This window comes from Pseudophryne corroboree, chromosome 2 (assembly GCF_028390025.1).
Source record: "Pseudophryne corroboree isolate aPseCor3 chromosome 2, aPseCor3.hap2, whole genome shotgun sequence".
Lineage (NCBI taxonomy): Eukaryota > Metazoa > Chordata > Amphibia > Anura > Myobatrachidae > Pseudophryne > Pseudophryne corroboree.
This window is the reverse complement of record NC_086445.1, coordinates 684155566-684175103: the sequence shown is the minus strand read 5'-3', so window position 1 is coordinate 684175103 and position 19538 is coordinate 684155566. Positions and strand designations below refer to the sequence as shown.

General features: G+C 46.4%; 1 protein-coding gene across 1 annotated transcript in view; it reads left to right on the top strand.

The window, feature by feature from the left end:
- EIF2D (eukaryotic translation initiation factor 2D) overlaps positions 1 to 19538 on the top strand; it is a 118678-nt gene that overhangs the window by 66232 nt on the left and 32908 nt on the right. Inside the window, exons 7-10 of the mRNA XM_063955170.1 lie at positions 2157 to 2274; positions 2801 to 2846; positions 3450 to 3553; positions 11620 to 11763. Of these exons, the coding sequence (XP_063811240.1) occupies positions 2157 to 2274; positions 2801 to 2846; positions 3450 to 3553; positions 11620 to 11763 (412 nt within the window). The remainder of the gene's footprint in view (positions 1 to 2156; positions 2275 to 2800; positions 2847 to 3449; positions 3554 to 11619; positions 11764 to 19538) is intronic.

The following is a 19538-nucleotide window of genomic DNA, read 5'->3' as shown; positions in this document are numbered from 1 at the left end:
GCGAGAGCAGTAGATCGCGATCAACGTTTTGCCTGCCTCTGTTGTAGATGTTCCCTCGCTTTCAATTGGGTTTTGAGAGTAGGAGACTCCATTATCCGCTTTGACAGGTGTAAAAAAATAAAATAAAAAAATGATCACCTTCCCAGCAGTCGGGATGTTGACAGCGGCCTCCCTATGGTCAAAATCTAGACAGATCCCAGTAAGTGTTTTGTTTTTTTTTTTAATTTTCTTTTATTGAAGCTTCAATAAACATTATATACTTTAAATGAAAAAGACATCTGCATTTGAATAATTAATTAAATGTTGTCTATGTCATAAACAATGGGAACAATGTAAAACATTCCAAAATACAATTTTCAGATAAATAAGATAAGTAATAACATCAAAAAATAGGAGGGTCCTCCAAGAAAACACGTGTCTCGTACCATAAGGTCCCGGTAAGTGTTTTATCCCTAACCTCCCCTCAGCCTCCTGACTGCATCCCCACTCAAGTAACCTACATAACTGGATTTATTTTATTTTATTTTTTAAGTATAAGAAAATGATATTGAGCATCCCATTAAGATGTTGTATTTTGACCATTTGGCCAATGCATTCTTATCATGAGGGACACTAGGTAAAATGCATACAAAAGCAACTTCACTCTAAATATATAAGAAGCAAAGATTCCCTTCAGCTACGTTCTTTAGCTTTTCTAATAGAAAGAGGTCATACAGGTACATCCACTATGAAAACATACATAGGGAACAAGGGCCTGATCCAGAGCTGATACTGCGAAAATATGCTAATGCCACAGTTGCTGGAATATGTATCTAATGTGTACAAAGATGCCATCGAACATGGTTGCTCAGAATGTCCATCGGAACAAAGCCGTCAGGGCTGTCGCAGCTGCGTACACGGACAGAAAACACTTGTTGTGACACATCTGTAATTGACTAGCTTTTACTCCAATAAACACAATCACTTTGGGGTATATTCAATAAGAGTTGGATCCATTCCGACATGCAGTTGTCGGAATGGATCCGACAACCCCTATTCAATGGACGGCCAAATCCGACTTGTTGGATTTGGCCGTACACTGTCCGCGGATGTGCTGACAGCAGCGGCCAGGGGTGCAGATGGCGGCAGCCAGCGGGGGAACTGGCGGCGGGCGTGAGCGGGACTTCGGCAGGGGAAGCAGAGATCGGCAGCTGGCGGGATGAGCTGGCTGCGGATGGGGGGGAAGCAAAGGTGCTGTAGGGAGAGAGGTGCCTGCGGGCGGCTGGGGGAGCTGAGATCAGCGGCTGGTGGGAGGAGCTGGCTGCGGGGGGACATGTCTGCGACGGCGGGGGGAGGAGCTGCGGGGAGAGAGGTGCCTGTCTGGGGGACGGCCACGCACCTCTTTCCCTGCAGCGCCTCCCCCTGCCGCCGCAGACATGTCCCCCCGCAGCCAGCTCCTCCCGCTGGCCGCCGATCTCGGCTTCCCCAGCCACCTGCAGCATAGCTCGTCTGCTTACCTCAATTCGACTTGTTTTCAAGTTGGATTGAGTTTGTCGGAAAGGGGGCCAAAACCTGTCTGATTTGGCCCCATTTCCGACAGAAGCACGCAAATCGGCGTCTATTCTGCCGATCCACGTGTTTTCCGACAAGTCGGGAATTCCCGACTCATCGGAAAAAATCAGCACCTATTGAATAGGTCGGAACCCCTTCTGACCTATTTCTGTCGGAAACTTCCGTCTTTCCGACAAGACGGCAGCTTCCGACAGTTATTGAATACACCCTTTTGTGTCCAAATTGTAACTGCAAGCTAAAATATTGGCTAGTGTGTACACACCTTTAGTGTTAGTTTCCCATCTCTTCTGAATGTAACTGTATTCCCAGCCACATTCTAGTGGAGTGGAGTGGATCATCCCTTCTAACTTAGCAGCCAGGAGCATGATTGTATGAGTAGCACAATCTCCCTTCCTAGTGGCAGTACTTTGTCATCTTTATGTTTTAGCAGGGGACCCCTGTAATTTCTAATACTGCTGTATATGACAAAGTGTGTTTTGCCTTTCCTGTTTGAAGAATGAAAATGTATTTGTAGTAAAATAATGGCCATATTCAAACTTGCTGTTATTTGAATTGATGACAGATGTTTACCTATTTTATATCTTCTTTTTTTCATAACACTGTAGAAAACATGGACAGCTTATTACACCAGTGCTTCTTTCATGCTCTGAAGTACAAGGTGAAGAAGTCGGACCTTCCGCTTCTCACAAGCACCTTTCTACGAAACTATCTCTTCTCCTGTTGGTGAGCTTGCCTGTTCGTCTTACACATTTAGACCTATTAAAATTAGGCCTTGCCCTACTTTAAATCACATGACACTGAGGAATTCTTTAAGAAAGCCAAAAAACATTTTTTTTAAATGTTTTTGAAGGTCACCTTTCCAAAAGAGTAGTAAGTATAATGCTGTAGTTGCCCAGCTTCCAAGCCATCCTATGCACTCTTGTGGCAGAGACTGTAATGTTCAGCCCATATGTTTATTGCTTAATGTAGTTTCCAAGTTGAGCTATGCACTGTCTCTGACAGGCTTCCTGTAGCCTTGAAATACTGAAAGCTTTTTTTTTGGGCCACATTTTCAATAAACAAATAACAGATTTTTGGGGTATTTACTTTTTACCATGCATGTTATTTCAGGATGAAATGAACTATACTTCTTAGAGCCTGTAGAAACGTAATGGCAATGAATGAGTTGAAATAAAGGAATACGTTGTTTTTTTTTTTTAATAGTCTTGCCTACAAATATATATAACATGTTGGTTTGTTTTCTTTTTAGCCCCGAAGGACAGCAAGTGGACATTAAGAAGTCTAGTTACAAAAAGGTAGTGTGATCAATAAAGATTCATTCTTAATCTACTGAAAGTCATTTTAGCCCCATCTGCCAAGCCTCTGTACAGGCATGCTTAAGTTGAACCAGTTGTGAGATAGGGGATGCAGTCAATTTACCTACAACCAAAATCCCGAAGGCCAAAATACAGACATTTAAAATGCTGACAGGTAAAAAAGGTCGACATGAGTTTTTCATGATTTTTTCATTGAAACCGACTTGTTCATACTTTACCATCCCAGTGGACCTGGAGGGGGAATATAATAGTCGCAACGAGGCACCGTGCCCAAAGAATGGTGAGCGAACACGGTACACTTATATGGTGTCCATGAAAAACGTGTGTCGACTTTTTGACCTGTCGACATTTTAAATGTCGGTATTTTGACCTTGTCGGTATTTTAAATGTCATTATTTTGACCATGGCAGGATTTTGACCTTCTGTCAGTTGTTGTCGGGATTTTGATTGTATTTATTTCATACTAAACCCGTTAGAGAGAAAGTCAGCAGTAGTGATTGTGATTATTATTTTTTTCTTGATACTTTGCAAAAAATGTTGTGTACTATGTCATTAATGTGTATGATACCCCCCCTTCCCCAGCTATCCAAATTCTTGCAGGCCATGCAGCAGCGTAAGATCTTGCAGGTGAAGGAGCTGAGTAAAGGAGTGGAGAGCATTGTAGAAGTAGACTGGAAGCACCCAGAGTAAGTGCAAATTATGTTGTTGACGCCGTACAATTATATTATTATAATGGTTAATATTAAATTATATGTTTTGTGTTTTGCACATCATCTGTGTAATTATCTGAATTACAACATATTATTTAAAAGATAATACATTAAATCCTGTATTGCCTTGATGCACAAGAAAGTAAACAGCCCATAAGGCCATTTTCCAGGGCACAGTAAGCAGGACCAATACACAAAGACCTAGGACAGAAATACTACTGTAGTATTTCTGTCCCAGTTTCTAATGGATCTGCGCTGCATTATACCAGCTACAGTATACTGTGGCTGTTGAATTTGACCCAGCCGCTCACATTGATAGTCTTCTGGTAACTAATTTTCTCTGACGTCCTAGTGGATGCTGGGAACTCCGTAAGGACCATGGGGAATAGCGGGCTCCGAAGGAGGCTGGGCACTCTAGAAAGATCTTAGACTACCTGGTGTGCACTGGCTCCTCCCACTATGACCCTCCTCCAAGCCTCAGTTAGATTTAGTGCCCGGCCGAGGTTGGATGCACACTAGGGGCTCTCCTGAGCTTTTAGAAAGTTATAGTCTTAGAATTTGTTATTTTCAGTGAGACCTGCTGGCAACAGGCTCACTGCAGCGAGGGACTAAGGGGAGAAGAAGCGAACTCGCCTGCTTGCAGCCGGATTGGGCTTCTTAGGCTACTGGACACCATTAGCTCCAGAGGGATCGACCGCAGGCCCAGCCTTGATGTTCGGTCCCGGAGCCGCGCCGCCGTCCCCCTTACAGAGCCAGAAGCAAGAAGATGGTCCGGAAAATCGGCGGCATGAAGACATCCTGTCTTCACCAAGGTAGCGCACAGCACTGCAGCTGTGCGCCATTGCTCCTCATACACACTTCACACTCCGGTCACTGAGGGTGCAGGGCGCTGGGGGGGGGCGCCCTGAGGCAGCAATAAAAACACCTTGGCTGGCTAAAATACCTCAATATATAGCCCCTGGGGCTATATATGAGGTAAATACCCCTGCCAGAATCTCATAAAAAGCGGGAGAATACGCCGCGAAAAAGGGGCGGAGCCTATCTCCTCAGCACACTGGCGCCATTTTTCCCTCACAGCTCGGCTGGAAGGAAGCTCCCTGGCTCTTCCCTGCAATTCTACAGTACAGTAAGAGGGAAAAGAGAGGGGGGGGCATTCAAATTGTCACTGTATACAGTATATTATATTGAAAAGCAGCTATTAGGGACATAACTCAGTTAGTCCCTGTGTATATATATATATATATATATATATATATATAGCGCTCTGGTGTGTGCTGGCATACTCTTACTCTGTCCCCCCAAAGGGCTTTTGTGGGTCCTGTCCTCTGTTTGAGCATTCCCTGTGTGTGTGGAGTGTGTCGGTACGGCTGTGTCGACATGTTTGAGGAGGATAATGATGTGGAGGAGGAGCAGATGCCTTTAGCAGGGATGTCACCCCCTGGGGGTCAGACACCTGAGTGGATGGTATTATGGCAGGAAATGAGTGCACGTATAGACTCCTTACATAAAAAATTTGACGACATGCCGACTGTGGGACAGCCGAGTCTTCAGCTCGTGCCTGTCCAGGTGTCTCAAAAGTCATCAGGGGCTCTGAAACGCCCGCTATCTCAGGTGGCACAAGTAGATGTCGAAACGGATACTGACACCAGTGTCGACGACGATGAGTCAAATTTAATGCCCGTTAAGGCCATTCACTGCATGATTGAGGCAATGAAAGAGGTGTTAAATATTTCTGATTTACATCCAGGTACCACAAAAAAGGGTATTATGTTTGGGGAGAAAAAACTACCTGTAGTTTTTCCCCCGTCAGATGAATTAAATGAAGTGTGTGAAGAAGCTACTAATGGCGTTCCCTTTCCCGCCAGAGGATAGGTTACGTTGGGAAACACCCCCGAGGGTGGATAAAGCGCTCACACGTTTGTCTAAAAAGGTGGCACTACCGTCCCAGGATACGGCCGCCCTTAAGGAACCTGCTGATAGAAAGCAGGAGGCGATCCTGAAGTCTGTATATACACACTCAGGCATTATACTCAGACCAGCTATTGCGTCAGCATGGATGTGCAGTGCTGCCGCTGCGTGGTCAGATAAACTGTCAGAAAATATTGACACGTTAGACAGAGACACGATCCTGCTAACAATTGACCATATCAAAGACTTATACATGAGAGATGCACAGAGGGAAATCTGCCGGCTGGCATCTAAAGTAAGTGCATTATCCATCTCTGCTAGGAGATGCTTATGGACTCGCCAGTGGACTGGAGATGCAGATTCCAAAAGGCACATGGAAGTTTTGCCTTATAAGGGGGAGGAATTATTTGGGGATGGTCTATCCGACCTAGTTTCCACAGCAACGTCTGGGAAGTCAGCATTTTTACCCCATGTCCCCTCACAGCCTAAGAAGGCGCCATTTTATCAGGTTCAGTCCTTTCGGTCCCAGAAAAACAAGCGGGGAAAAGGAGGGTCTTTTCTGTCAAAAGGCAGAGGCAGAGGAAAAAGGCTGCAGCAAACAGCAGGTTCCCAGGAACAAAAGTCCTCCCCCGCTTCCTCTTCCAAGTCCGCCGCATGACGGTGGGGCTTCACAGGCGGAGCCAGGTACGGTGGGGGCCCGCCTCAGGAATTTCAGCAATCAGTGGGCTTGCTCACAGGTGGATTCCTGGATCCTTCAAATAGTATCTCAGGGATACAGGCTGGAATTCGAGGCGACTCCACCCCGCCGTTTCCTAAAATCCGCCTTGCCGATTGCTCCCTCAGACAGGGAGGCGGTGCTAGCAGCGATTCACAAGCTGTATTCCCAGCAAGTGATAATCAAGGTACCCCTACTTCAACAAGGCCGGGGTTACTATTCCACACTTTTTGTGGTGCCGAAACCGGACGGTTCGGTGAGACCCATTTTAAATTTGAAATCCTTGAACACATACATAAAAAAATTCAAGTTCAAGATGGAATCGCTCAGGGCGGTTATTGCAAGCCTGGACGAGGGCGATTACATGGTATCCCTGGACATCAAGGATGCTTACCTGCATGTCCCCATTTACCATCCTCACCAGGAGTACCTCAGATTTGTGGTACAGGATTGCCATTACCAATTCCAGATGCTGCCGTTTGGACTCTCCACGGCACCGAGGGTATTTACCAAGGTTATGGCGGAAATGATGATACTCCTTCGAAAAAAGGGAGTTTTAATTATCCCATACTTGGACGATCTCCTAATAAAGGCACGATCCAAGGAACAGTTGTTAGTGGGAGTAGCACTATCTCAGGAAGTGCTGAGCCAGCACGGTTGGATTCTGAATATCCCAAAGTCACAGCTGGTCCCCACGACACGTCTAATGTTCCTGGGAATGATTCTGGACACGGCCCAGAAAAAAGTGTTTCTCCCGGAGGAGAAAGCCAGGGAGTTGTCTTCTCTAGTCAGAGACCTCCTAAAACCAAAACAGGTATCGGTGCATCACTGCACGCGGGTCCTGGGAAAGATGGTAGCTTCTTACGAAGCAATTCCATTCGGCAGGTTCCATGCCAGAATTTTTCAGTGGGACCTGTTGGACAAGTGGTCCGGATCGCATCTTCAGATGCATCGTTTAATAACCCTGTCTCCACGAACCAGGGTGTCTCTTCTGTGGTGGCTGCACAGTGCTCATCTTCTGGAGGGCCGCAGATTCGGCATACAGGACTGGGTCCTGGTGACCACGGATGCCAGCCTACGAGGCTGGGGGGCAGTCACAAAGGGAAGAAATTTCCAAGGACTATGGTCAAGTCAGGAGACTGCCCTTCACATAAATATTCTGGAACTAAGGGCCATTTACAATGCCCTAAGTCAAGCAAAATCCCTGCTCCTACACCAGCCGGTGCTGATCCAGTCAGACAACATCACGGCAGTCGCCCATGTGAATCGACAGGGCGGCACAAGAAGCAGGACAGCGATGGCAGAAGCCACAAAAATTCTCCGATGGGCGGAGAATCATGTACTAGCACTGTCAGCAGTGTTCATCCCGGGAGTGGACAACTGGGAAGCAGACTTTCTCAGCAGGCACGACCTCCACCCGGGAGAGTGGGGACTTCATCCAGAAGTCTTCCAAATGATTGTAAATCAATGGGGTCGTCCACAGGTGGACATGATGGCGTCCCGCCTAAACAAAAAACTAGAGAAGTATTGCGCCAGGTCAAGAGACCCTCAGGCGATAGCTGTGGACGCTCTAGTGACACCGTGGGTGTACCGGTCAGTTTATGTGTTCCCTCCTCTACCTCTCATACCAAAGGTATTGAGAATAATAAGAAAGCGAGGAGTAAGCACAATTCTCGTGGTTCCGGATTGGCCGAGAAGAGCGTGGTACCCGGAACTTCAAGAGATGATCTCAGAGGACCCGTGGTCTCTGCCGCTCAGACAAGACCTGTTGCAGCAGGGCCCCTGTCTGTTCCAAGACTTACCGCGGCTGCGTTTGACGGCATGGCGGTTGAACGCCGGATCCTGAAGGAAAAGGGCATTCCGGAGGAAGTCATTCCTACGCTTATTAAAGCCAGGAAAGATGTTAAGGCAAAACATTATCACTGCATATGGCGGAAATATGTTGCATGGTGCGAGGCCAAAAAGGCCCCAACAGAGGAATTTCAACTAGGTCGATTTCTGCATTTCCTGCAAGCAGGAGTGAATATGGGCCTAAAACTGGGCTCCATTAAGGTACAGATCTCGGCTCTGTCAATTTTCTTTCAAAAAGAACTAGCTTCAGTACCTGAAGTTCAGACATTTGTGAAAGGAGTGCTGCATATTCAGCCCCCATTTGTGCCTCCTGTGGCACCTTGGGATCTCAACGTGATGTTGAGTTTCTTAAAATCACATTGGTTTGAGCCACTAAAAACCGTGGATCTGAAATATCTCACGTGGAAAGTGGTCATGTTATTGGCCTTGGCTTCAGCCAGGCGAGTGTCAGAGTTGGCGGCTTTATCATGTAAAAGCCCTTATCTGATTTTCCATATGGATAGGGCAGAATTGAGGACTCGTCCTCAGTTTCTCCCTAAGGTGGTGTCAGCGTTTCACCTGAACCAGCCTATTGTGGTGCCTGCGGCTACTAAGGATTTGGAGGACTCCAAGTAGCTAGACGTTGTCAGGGCCCTGAAAATATATGTTTCCAGGACGACTGGAGTCAGAAAATCTGACTCGCTGTTTATCCTGTATGCACCCAACAAGCTGGGTGCTCCTGCTTCTAAGCAGACTATTGCTCGTTGGATATGTAGTACAATTCAGCTTGCACATACTGTGGCAGGCCTGCCACAGCCAAAATCTGTCAATGCCCATTCCACAAGGAAGGTGGGCTCATCTTGGGTGGCTGCCCGAGGGGTCTCGGCTTTACAACTTTGCCGAGCTGCTACTTGGTCAGGGGCAAACACCTTTGCAAAATTCTATAAATTTGATACCCTGGCTGAGGAGGACCTGGAGTTCTCTCATTCGGTGCTGCAGAGTCATCCGCACTCTCCCGCCCGTTTGGGAGCTTTGGTATAATCCCCATGGTCCTTACGGAGTTCCCAGCATCCACTAGGACGTCAGAGAAAATAAGAATTTACTCACCGGTAATTCTATTTCTCGTAGTCCGTAGTGGATGCTGGGCGCCCATCCCAAGTGCGGATTGTCTGCAGTACTTGTACATAGTTATTGTTAACTAAATCGGGTTATTGTTGAGCCATCTGTTGAGAGGCTCTATTGTTTCATACTGTTAACTGTGTTTCATATCACGAGTTGTACGGTGTGATTGGTGTGGCTGGTATGAGTCTTACCCGGGATTCAAAAACCTTCCTTATTGTGTACGCTCGTCCGGGCACAGTACCTAACTGAGGCTTGGAGGAGGGTCATAGTGGGAGGAGCCAGTGCACACCAGGTAGTCTAAGATCTTTCTAGAGTGCCCAGCCTCCTTCGGAGCCCGCTATTCCCCATGGTCCTTACGGAGTTCCCAGCATCCACTACGGACTACGAGAAATAGAATTACCGGTGAGTAAATTCTTATTTAAATGAATATGTTTCATCCTATGTTCCTGTACAAGAGAATGTTTTGCTGTTGAGGTATTGTTGGGGCAGTGGAGGAGGGTGGGGGGGTTTACTACAGTGGTGGTAAGGGGGGGGGGGGGTGTACTACAGTGGTGGTAAGGGGGGGGGGGGGTGGTGTATGTGCTACTATATAGGTAAGAGGGGAAAAGTTACTACAGAAAATGATGGGGGATCGAATTGTGTTACAGGGCAGGGTTGGGGGAGGATGTGTTACTTTAGAATTTAGGGGTAATAGTATAGAGGAGAGATCATTACAGTGGTGATATGTGTGGAGGGATGTGTTATTGGTGAAGCCAGAACATGTTATTCTAGAGCAGTGGTTCTCAAACTCGGTCCTCAGGACTCCACACAGTGCATGTTTTGCAGGTAACCCAGCAGGTGCACAGGTGTATTAATTACTCACTGACACATTTTAAAAGGTCCACAGGTGGAGCTAATTATTTCACTTGTGATTCTGTGAGGAGACCTGCAAAACATGCACTGTGTGGGGTCCTGAGGACCGAGTTTGAGAACCTGTGTTCTAGAGGTGTGGTTTGTGACTACAGTATATGGATGAGGGAGGCCCTATATGTTTCAGATTAGGAGCATGGCACTGTGTGACATGAATCCCCTCACAAATGAAATGGACATGCCTCCTCTGGGAGTGCAAGCACGCTTGTCACCATATTTGACATGCTAATTTTGTACTATTTCAACCAGATTCAATATCATATTATTAAGAAATATGGGGAATGTTTAATAAAATTAAACTGACTCCGTATTAAATAGGTATTATTTACATAATTTGAATATATAAAAAATCCCGCTGGCTGTCAGGTGGAGAGATCAGATGGAGGCGGGCTGCTGCAGTCTGCCCCAGCGGTAAGCTATCCTATTAGGTTTGCCGATCGAGTACTTATAAGTTTGACATGAACATGTAGACTAAATTATGGCCTATTCAGTGGTAAACATACACAAAAATACAGCTATTTCTGATGGAACTCTTGCACACAGGATAGGGCTGATACACAAGCGTGCTTATAGTAATGACTCCTGCTCTTGCAAGCAGATGTATAGGAGCAGCGCAGCCACATAGATTAGTTCATTTCTGAATACAGGCATAAATCTGTAGCCATTTTCAAACGCGCAATGCCACCACATTGCTGCTCTGAGTAAGTCCCAAGAGTCTGTATGTAAACATTGATTAGATGTGCTCACTCTTAGTACATATAGCTCAGATTCTAGAAGTTAGGGATAAAAGACATTACTCTCTGTTGTTTGCTACCATTGTCCCCTTCGGCATGTCACATATTCTGGTTTGAAATGACGAGCACAAATAGCTTCAGTGTTTTTTATTTGTAAGTTGATGCCACTAACATCTACCAGATGATATAGCAATGAAGGCCAGGTGTGGACTGTATTTATCCAACCAACATAAGACCAAAAATCTGATCAACAAGGTGCTTATTGGTGGCACTTTACTCTCCAATGGTTAGATATTAGATGCAGGTGACCTTTGTATGTTTAATCCACAAAAAGGTGGACTTTTCTTTTGAAGTTAACACTACCTCATAGCAGGGATGTGCAGTGAGGTAAACGTCTGAGGTGGCACTGGCTAGTACCAGAACCGTATTTACACACAATATATGAGCCCAAGGGTACATGTGCAAATTATACACAGGTGCAGCAGTATATATTTCTGAAAATTTGGTGAGCTTGATCAGAGATGTGTAGATAAGATATTCGCACCTGCCAAAGACTTTTTACTCCAGAGTTTTGACTAAAAATTATTAGAATAATACAAAGAAGATATTTCTAACATAATATTTGTATTTTTCATATACTTTATATAACCAAAACTGTGGCTTATACGTTAGTATGACAGGAAAGGCTCTGCCTCAGCTCACCACACGTCACTGCCTCATAGTAGAGTTATATATGGAAATAGTCTGTTCTGATGGTCACTGTGTGCTTATTGTTTATTCTATACAATTTGCTTACATGGTTTTTGTTATGCCTCTTTTGGCAGTATCAGAGCTTTTGTTGCCCCAGCTCCGGTTCTGCTTCCTTCTGCAACTGCTGAAGGAGAGCACCTGTATCAACCACCTGAAATTGTCTCCCTCTATGGAATCTCCACAAAGATGACACCTCTATTTCAGGAATCGGGACACAGGTGAGGAATAGAAGTGGGACGTTGATACTGTCCTTGGGTTTTTTTTGGACTAAATATTTTTATTGTTTATAGGGCTATTTAATAACATGATTTTACAATGTGTAAGTACCACTACAGTGCACAATGCTGAAGTACATAGATGTGCTCTGTGAAAAAATGCCTACATAGCTACCACCTGAGCAAAGAGCACAATTTATAACACCACCTTCACATAAGTACGGTAATATCTAGAAATACAATCATATCCTATTCTATATAATAAAAGCCAACTCTTCTCTTCTGTAATGTGCTCAAAGTGAAAGTGAAACTGCAGGAAGATGTTACTGTCTCCTAACCTGTTGCTGGTAATATTAATAATACTGATCTGACTGTTTCACACTTGCTGCACATGGAGAGAGGGGGCTGGGGAGAGAGAGAGAGTGCGGGTAGGGGCAGATAGGGTTTGGGGAGAGTGGAGTGTTGGGGGCAGTGGAGAGAGAGATGCAGATTTTTTTCAATATAGTCACCTCTGTGTGACACAGACACAGAGACACACACACACCCTATGTATACTGCACCCCCCACCATATACTGCCCCTATATACTGCACTCCCATCTATCATATTTTGCACCCCCCACCATATACTGCCCCTATATACACTGCACACCATCCTCTTCCATGTTCTGCACCCCCCATCAAATACTGCCCCTGTATACACACTGCACCCCCATACCCCTCCATATAGTGCCCCCTATATACAGGGCACCTCCTCCATATACTGCTTCCGCCATGTACCATATACTCTGCATCCCCTCCTCTATATACTATGCTGCAACCCCAGGTTACTTGCCATCCCGGGACTCCTCAATAAGTAGCAGCAGTAACCAGGAACCGGATGCAGGAACCACTAGACAGTCCCGCTCAGAGCAGATGCATTGGGGGTACGTAGGGCTACTTACCAGTGGGGGGAGAAGGTGAATTAGTCCGGCAGGAAGAGATGAGACTATGTGTCTGGTGAGCAGTGCAGTGACTGGGAGGAGGATGGGTCGGTGCTGGGGATGTAGATGATGCGGGTGAGGAGGAGGCAGATAACCGGCTCAGCTGCTTTATATATCTACTGCGCGCCAACTTAGGGGTGGGGTCCTGTGCTTGCCCCTCCCTCACCCTGCACAGGCAATTCCCAGAACCCTCTAGACAGCTGCTGGTGGCTACTACTGGTGTCCTCTATCTCCCAGACTGGCCGGAGCTATGCAGGGACTTGTGAGCTTACACATGCTAGTACTTTTGTGTATAGTACAGCATCACTATATCCTCCCCATTACAGATATACAGCAGCCATATTTATAAAAGGTTAACACTACATAACACCATTTACCTCACCGCATGTCCCTAACACACACTTACACACACTCGGCATGACAGAGCCCCGGCTTCCAGCAGCAGGACTTCCAGAAACCCGTCCGCTCCTGTGTGAGTAGCGACCGCCCTCCTAATATAATCCGGCCATGGTGTCCGTCATTTTGTACAGTATATAAGTGGGGAAACACACTTGGATTCTCAGAATTGCTAATATCATATTAGCGTTTTTTAAAGTGCATTGTGTATCTATTGTTTGAAACCACGTGGTAGAGGGGTGCACAATCCGTGTCTGGGTAGTGGCATCAGGATTCTGCTATCATTCCCATCACTGTCGACAAAGCAAGCATCGACCATGCGTAAATATTCCACAAAAAAAGCAGTAATGAAAGTTACTTGTTTATAAGCATCACCGTTCAAGATTCTATAACAAATGTACAGGTAAAGGCTGCTTTTTTGAAAGATCTATGAATATCTAAATAAATTGTCTCATCCCCTGCCTTTCTCACAAAATATTTGACATCGTTGAACACACACCAAACAATGGGGGTAATTCCAAGTTGATCGCAGCAGGAATTTAGTTAGCAATTGGGCAAAACCATGTGCACTGCAGGGGAGGCAGATATAACATGTGCAGAAAGAGTTAGATTTGGGTGGATTATTTTATTTCTGTGCAGGGTAAATACTGGCTGCTTTATTTTTACACTGCAAATTAGATTGCAGATTGAACACACCACACCCAAATCTAACTCTCTCTGCACATGTTATATCTGCCTCCCCTGCAGTGCACATGGTTTTGCCCAATTGCTAACTAAATTCCTGCTGCGATCAATTTGGAATTACCCCCAATATCCCAAGGAACATTGTGTGCACTCTTCTGTTTCTGAAGCACCCAAACCCATGGCCTAGTATTTATTTTCACCTTTAATAAATTTGGTATGGTAATTTGACATTTTTAAAGCTGATTACTTGTTTGTATCTCTTCTGAAATCTTTAAAGGGATTCTCCACCCTACTTACCTAAGTATAATTGCAGTATTGGTACCATTTGAGCCAGAGATTTTTTTTTTTTACTTTAGTAAATAAACTGGTGTATTCACAATAAAAATATGCAATAAACATTGCCCAACAGCATTAAAATAATCCCTTCAGCCTTTGGTCTATAGTAAAATAAAAATTGACAGGGTATAAGCAAAAATAACATTTGCTGCCTGCTAAACAGGTACAAAAGTATGTGTGAAGGATACCTGTCAATAATTTTATTTTACTAAAGGCTGAAGGATACCATGTTCAAAGTACAAAGGGGTGATAAAAAAGGTAAATGTATAATAAACTGATGTAGATATCGGCAGAACCCATGGTAAAATCTATTACAGTTAAGGTAAAATAACACAAATCTCAAGACTATATAGCCCAATAATACCATGGAAGATCAGCTGAGGATTCAAAAACTGCAACAACTACGTTCAAAGAGGAGGCCATGGTCCCATTTGAGGAGGCGAACAGCACCGTGGAGGAAAGGGAGAGTCTTAGGAGTACTAAAGTGCGTGTTTTCAGAAATGGGGGGGGAGGGGGACGGACGGCCCAACCTCTTGATGGGTTAATGGTCCCTTCCCGGCTGACAGGACACTGCCCTCCTGAGGGAACTATTCGCAAGCCCCACCACTGCGTGCGTACATTCCCGCAGCACGCCGCTACCCCTAACAGAGCCAGAAGAATGAAGAGTGGTGAGTACTGAGCCGGCGTCCCAGTTAGCGGGGCGCCCGGCCATTACTGCGGCACAAGGGTACGGAGACGCACGGCTTCTAAAGGGGGCGGAATGCGTCTCCAGACACAGTACACAACTGTGTCTCAGTACACTGTACACAGTACCCAGACTGGCAACACAGCCTTAAAACGGTTTCTCTCCATTTTAAGCACCAGATTCCTTAGCCAGTATAAAAAAAGCGGGAAGACCGCGCGCCATTTAAGGGGCGGAGCTTCACTATGAGAGGATCCAGCAGCTCACCAGCGCCACTTTCCCTCTGCAGTGGACACAGACGCTGACAGGAGAGGTACGCGCATCGCCTCCAGGTTTACTCCAGATTACCTCAGCGGTACCAAGGAGTCATAGCAGGGGGGGGGCGACTAAGTCCCCTATCAGGGTACTTAGTCTGCGACCCGGCTAAGCTTGGCATTAGCGATAAGGGCGCGGTGGGGGCTGGCTCCAAACAACTATGTGTCTCCCTGAAGGGATCTTTGGGGGTTATTGTGCTTAACCTTTTCCTGTGTGAGTGTGTGTGCTGTCACATTTACATTGTCAGGCAAAGAGTGTGTTTCTTGTACTGCGGAGTGTTCCTCTTCACTTAGGTGCTCACTACTGGGTACTTGGGGTTCACAAGCTAGTGGGGCTGAACCGGAGTGGGTTAATTCTCTCAAAGGAATGATTTCCACTCTTTCTACAAAATTGTCCCGCAATGAGAAAGACGCAATACTTAAAACAAACTGTGGATGAGTTTATGAACAGAAATTGAGTCCCAAAAAAAGCGTCTCAGTCCCGTCCCTTTTGTCCGCAAAAGCGATCTCTGGCCCATATCCTGCAATCTGACACTGACGCTGATGGGTCAGACTTGGAGTAGGGTGAGGTATACTTGGAGGGGGGGGGATGTGGCTCTATCACAGGGAATAGAGGCTCTTAAGGGCTGTATTCACGGCCCAATTTGGGGAGAGATGTGTGCTGAGTGAACCGCTCAGCACACATCTCTGCCCCCGCTCAGCACAGCGCGATGTGTGCTGAGCATGCGGGGGAGCTCATTTCACCCAGCGGGTGAAGTGAGCAACCTGCTAGATTGAGCCTGCATGCAGGCCAATCTAGTACCAGTGATAGCGATGTGCGGGGCTGCGCATCACTATCGCCATGGGGGAACACACGTAGAGATCACTGCTTCAAATCTAAGCAATCTAGTCCTTTATAGAGGCTATCAGAGATGTTCTGCATATTCCTGATAAGGTGTCAGAGGGGAGTGAGGAATCTTATTTAAATGTAAAGAAGAAGTCCTCAGTTACTTTTCCTGTGTCAAAGGAATTGAATACCCTGTTTGAAGAACCATGGGTTAATCCTGATGAGAAGGTTCAGATCCCTAAAAGGTTGCTCTAATCTTTTCCTCTGGAGGATAGGAAAAAATTCGAAAATCCACCGATAGTGGACACACCAGTCTCTAGGCTGTCATGTAAAATTGTATTGCCTGTTCCTGGTGCAGCCTCCCTAAAAGACACGGCTGAGCGTAAAATTGAGACTATGGGGGTAATTCTGAGATGATCGCAGCAGGAACTTTGTTAGCAGTTGGACAAAACCATGTGCACTGCAGGTGAGGCAGATATAACATGTGCAGAGAGAGTTAGATTTGGGTACCGGATCGCATCTTTACACGCACAAGAGAATCCGTCTGGCGCCAAAGGCCAGGATCTCCCTTCTGTGGTGGCTACAGTCTTCTCACCTCGTTGCAGGACGGAGTCTCGAAATTCAGAAATGGTTTCTGTTAACCACAGACCCAAGCCTCAGAGGTTGGGGAGCAGTCACTCAGGGGGTGCAGTTTCAGGGAAGATGTTCAAGTCAGGAAGTTGTCCTTCCAATCAACATTCTGGAACTCTGGGCCATATACAATGCCCTTCTGCAGGCCTCATCTCTTCTTCAAGATCGGTCAATTCAGGTCCAGTCGGACAATGTTATGGCAGTAACGTACATAAACCGACAGGGCAGAACGAAAAGCAGAGCAGCAATGTCAGAGGTGTCAAGAATTCTCCTCTGGGCAGAAAGAAATGCTGTGGCGTTGTCAACGGTCTTCATTCCGGGTGTAGACAATTGGGAAGCAGACTTCCTCGTCAGACACGACCTGCACCCAGGGTAATGGGGCCTCCACCCGGAGGTGTTCGAGTGGTTAACATGTCGGTGGGGGTATCCACAAATCGACATGATGGCCTCGGGCAGTAGCGGTAGATGCCCTGACAACTCCGTGGGTCTACCAGCTGGTGTACTTGTTTCCTCCCATTCCTCTGATCCCAAGAATTCTAAAAAGGTTCAAGCAATACTCATTGCTCCGGACTGGCCAAGAAGGGCCTGGTACGCGGACCTTCTGGAGATGCTCCTCAAAGATCCGTGGCCTCTACCTCTTCGCGAGGATCTTCTGCAACAGGGCCCGTTTGTCTATCAGGACTTACCACGGCTACGTCTGACTGCATGGAAGTTTAACAACTGATTCTAGCCAGGAGTGGGATCCCTAAAAAGGTTATCCCGACTATGATCCAAGCCAGGAAGGGGGTACCATCGTATTTGGAAGAAATGCGTCTTTGTGTGAGAGCAGAAATTCTTCTGCGGTGGAATTTCATCTGGGACGTTTCCTGCTTTTTCTGCAGGCAGGCGTGGTCGTGGGCCTGCATCTGGGCTCCATAATAGTCCATATTTTAGCTTTGTCCATTTTCTTTCAGAAACAATTGGCTTCTCTCCCTGTGGTCCAGACGTTCTTGAAAGGTGTTCTGCACATCCAACCTCCCTTTGTGCCTCCCACGGCACTTTGGGATCTCAGTGTGGTGCTGCAGTACCTCCAATCAGACTGGTTTGAAACGTTACAGGAGGTGTACGTAAAATATCTTACTTGGAAGACCATCACACTGTTGGCAAGACGTGTGTCGGAGCTGGGGCCTTTGTCTCACAAAAGTCCCTATTTAATTTTCCATGAGAACAGAGCTGAACGCGACTCGTCAGCAATTTCTTCCTAAAGTGGTGTCCGCATTTCATATCAACCAACCTATTGTGGTTCTGGTTGTCACAGACACCTCTGCTACTACAAAGTCTTTGGATGTTGTGAGGGCTTTGAAGGTGTATGTGCAAAGAACATCTCGTCACAGAAAAACAGACTTGCTGTTTGTTCTTTATGTTTATGTTTGTTCCCAATAAGATTGGGTGTCCTGCTTCAAAGCAGACAATTGCACGCTGGATCAGACTTACTATCCAGCATGCTTATTCCACGGCAGGTTTGCCATGTCCAAAATCTGTACAGGCCCACTCTACTAGGTCGGTGGGTTCTTCCTGGGCTGCTGCCCGGGGTGTCTTGGCTTTGCAGCTCTGCCGAGCAGCTACTTGGTCAGGTTCGAACACGTTTGCTAATTTCTACAAGTTCGATACTTTGGCCTTTGAGGACCTTCAGTTTGTTCAATAAGTTCTTCAGGAACCTCAGCACTCTTCCACCCGGTTTGGGAGCTTTGGTACATCCCCATGGTACTAAATGAATTCCAATATCCTCTAGGACGTAAGAGAAAATAGGATTTTAATTACCTACCGGTAAATCCTTTTCTCGTGGTCCGTAGGGGATACTGGGCGCCTGCCCAGTGCTTTGTTCTTCCTGTTCTGTTACTTGGTTAAGTAATGTTGGTTCAGCTGTTGCTGTTCCTGTTTCAAGTTTGGTTAGCTTGGCTTTCCTCTTGTTGTGTGCGTTGGTCCGGAATCTCATCACTATCCATATCTAGTCTTATCTCAAAGTATGTCCGTCTCCTCGGGCACAGTTTCCTACACTGAGTCTGGTAGGAGGGGAATAGAGGGAGGAGCCAGCCCACACTATCAAATTCTTAAAGTGCCCATGGCTCCTAGTGGACCCGTCTATACCCCATGGTACTAAATGGACCCCAGTATCCTCTACAGACTACGAGAAAAGGATTTACCGGTAGGTAATTAAAATCCTAATGCTATAGTCTTACTATTTTTTTTGAGTGCTCTTGTCTAAAAACGCTTACCCACATGAACAGTTCTGTTTCGGCGGGCGTCTGTGTAGGATGTACTAGCAAGTCCAGCAGACGTTACCAAGCTGTTGTCGGAGCACGGGGAGATGGTAAGGTATCAGTTCCACTTAGAGGGGGAACATAGACACAGCCGCACTGTTTTGGGAGGAGACTACCAAACAGTCTCTAACGTGGCTGCCACCTAGGGTGCACCAGCGCTAGACCCTTGGGATCATAGGCTCCAGGGGGGTAGTATGGGTCGCGATTCCTAGGGTTGATGTCAGCAGTGGGAAGTTGGATGCTCCCTTGGTTGTCCCTCTCCCAGGTTCACAGCCAGTTTCCTTTGAGTTTCCCGCCATGAACGGAGTTCCCGCTTCCGACTAAGACGCTGCGTATCTAATAGAACCCAGCTGCAGCATAGCTGGCTGTGTGACTGGTGCGTCAGTGTTCACTTTGGCGTCTGTGTTCACTGTAGGAACACGGCGAGTGTGTACATTATTAGCGTCTGTATCCACTCAGCGTTCGCTAATGTATTGATCGATCCTGGAAGCGGGGTGAGGTTTCCCTGTATTCCACTCTACTGAGCCAGGGCAATACAGCACTAAGGGGGTAATTCAGAGTTGATCACAGCAGCAAATTTGTTAACAGTTGGGCAAAACCATGTGCACTGCAGGTGTGGCAGATATAAC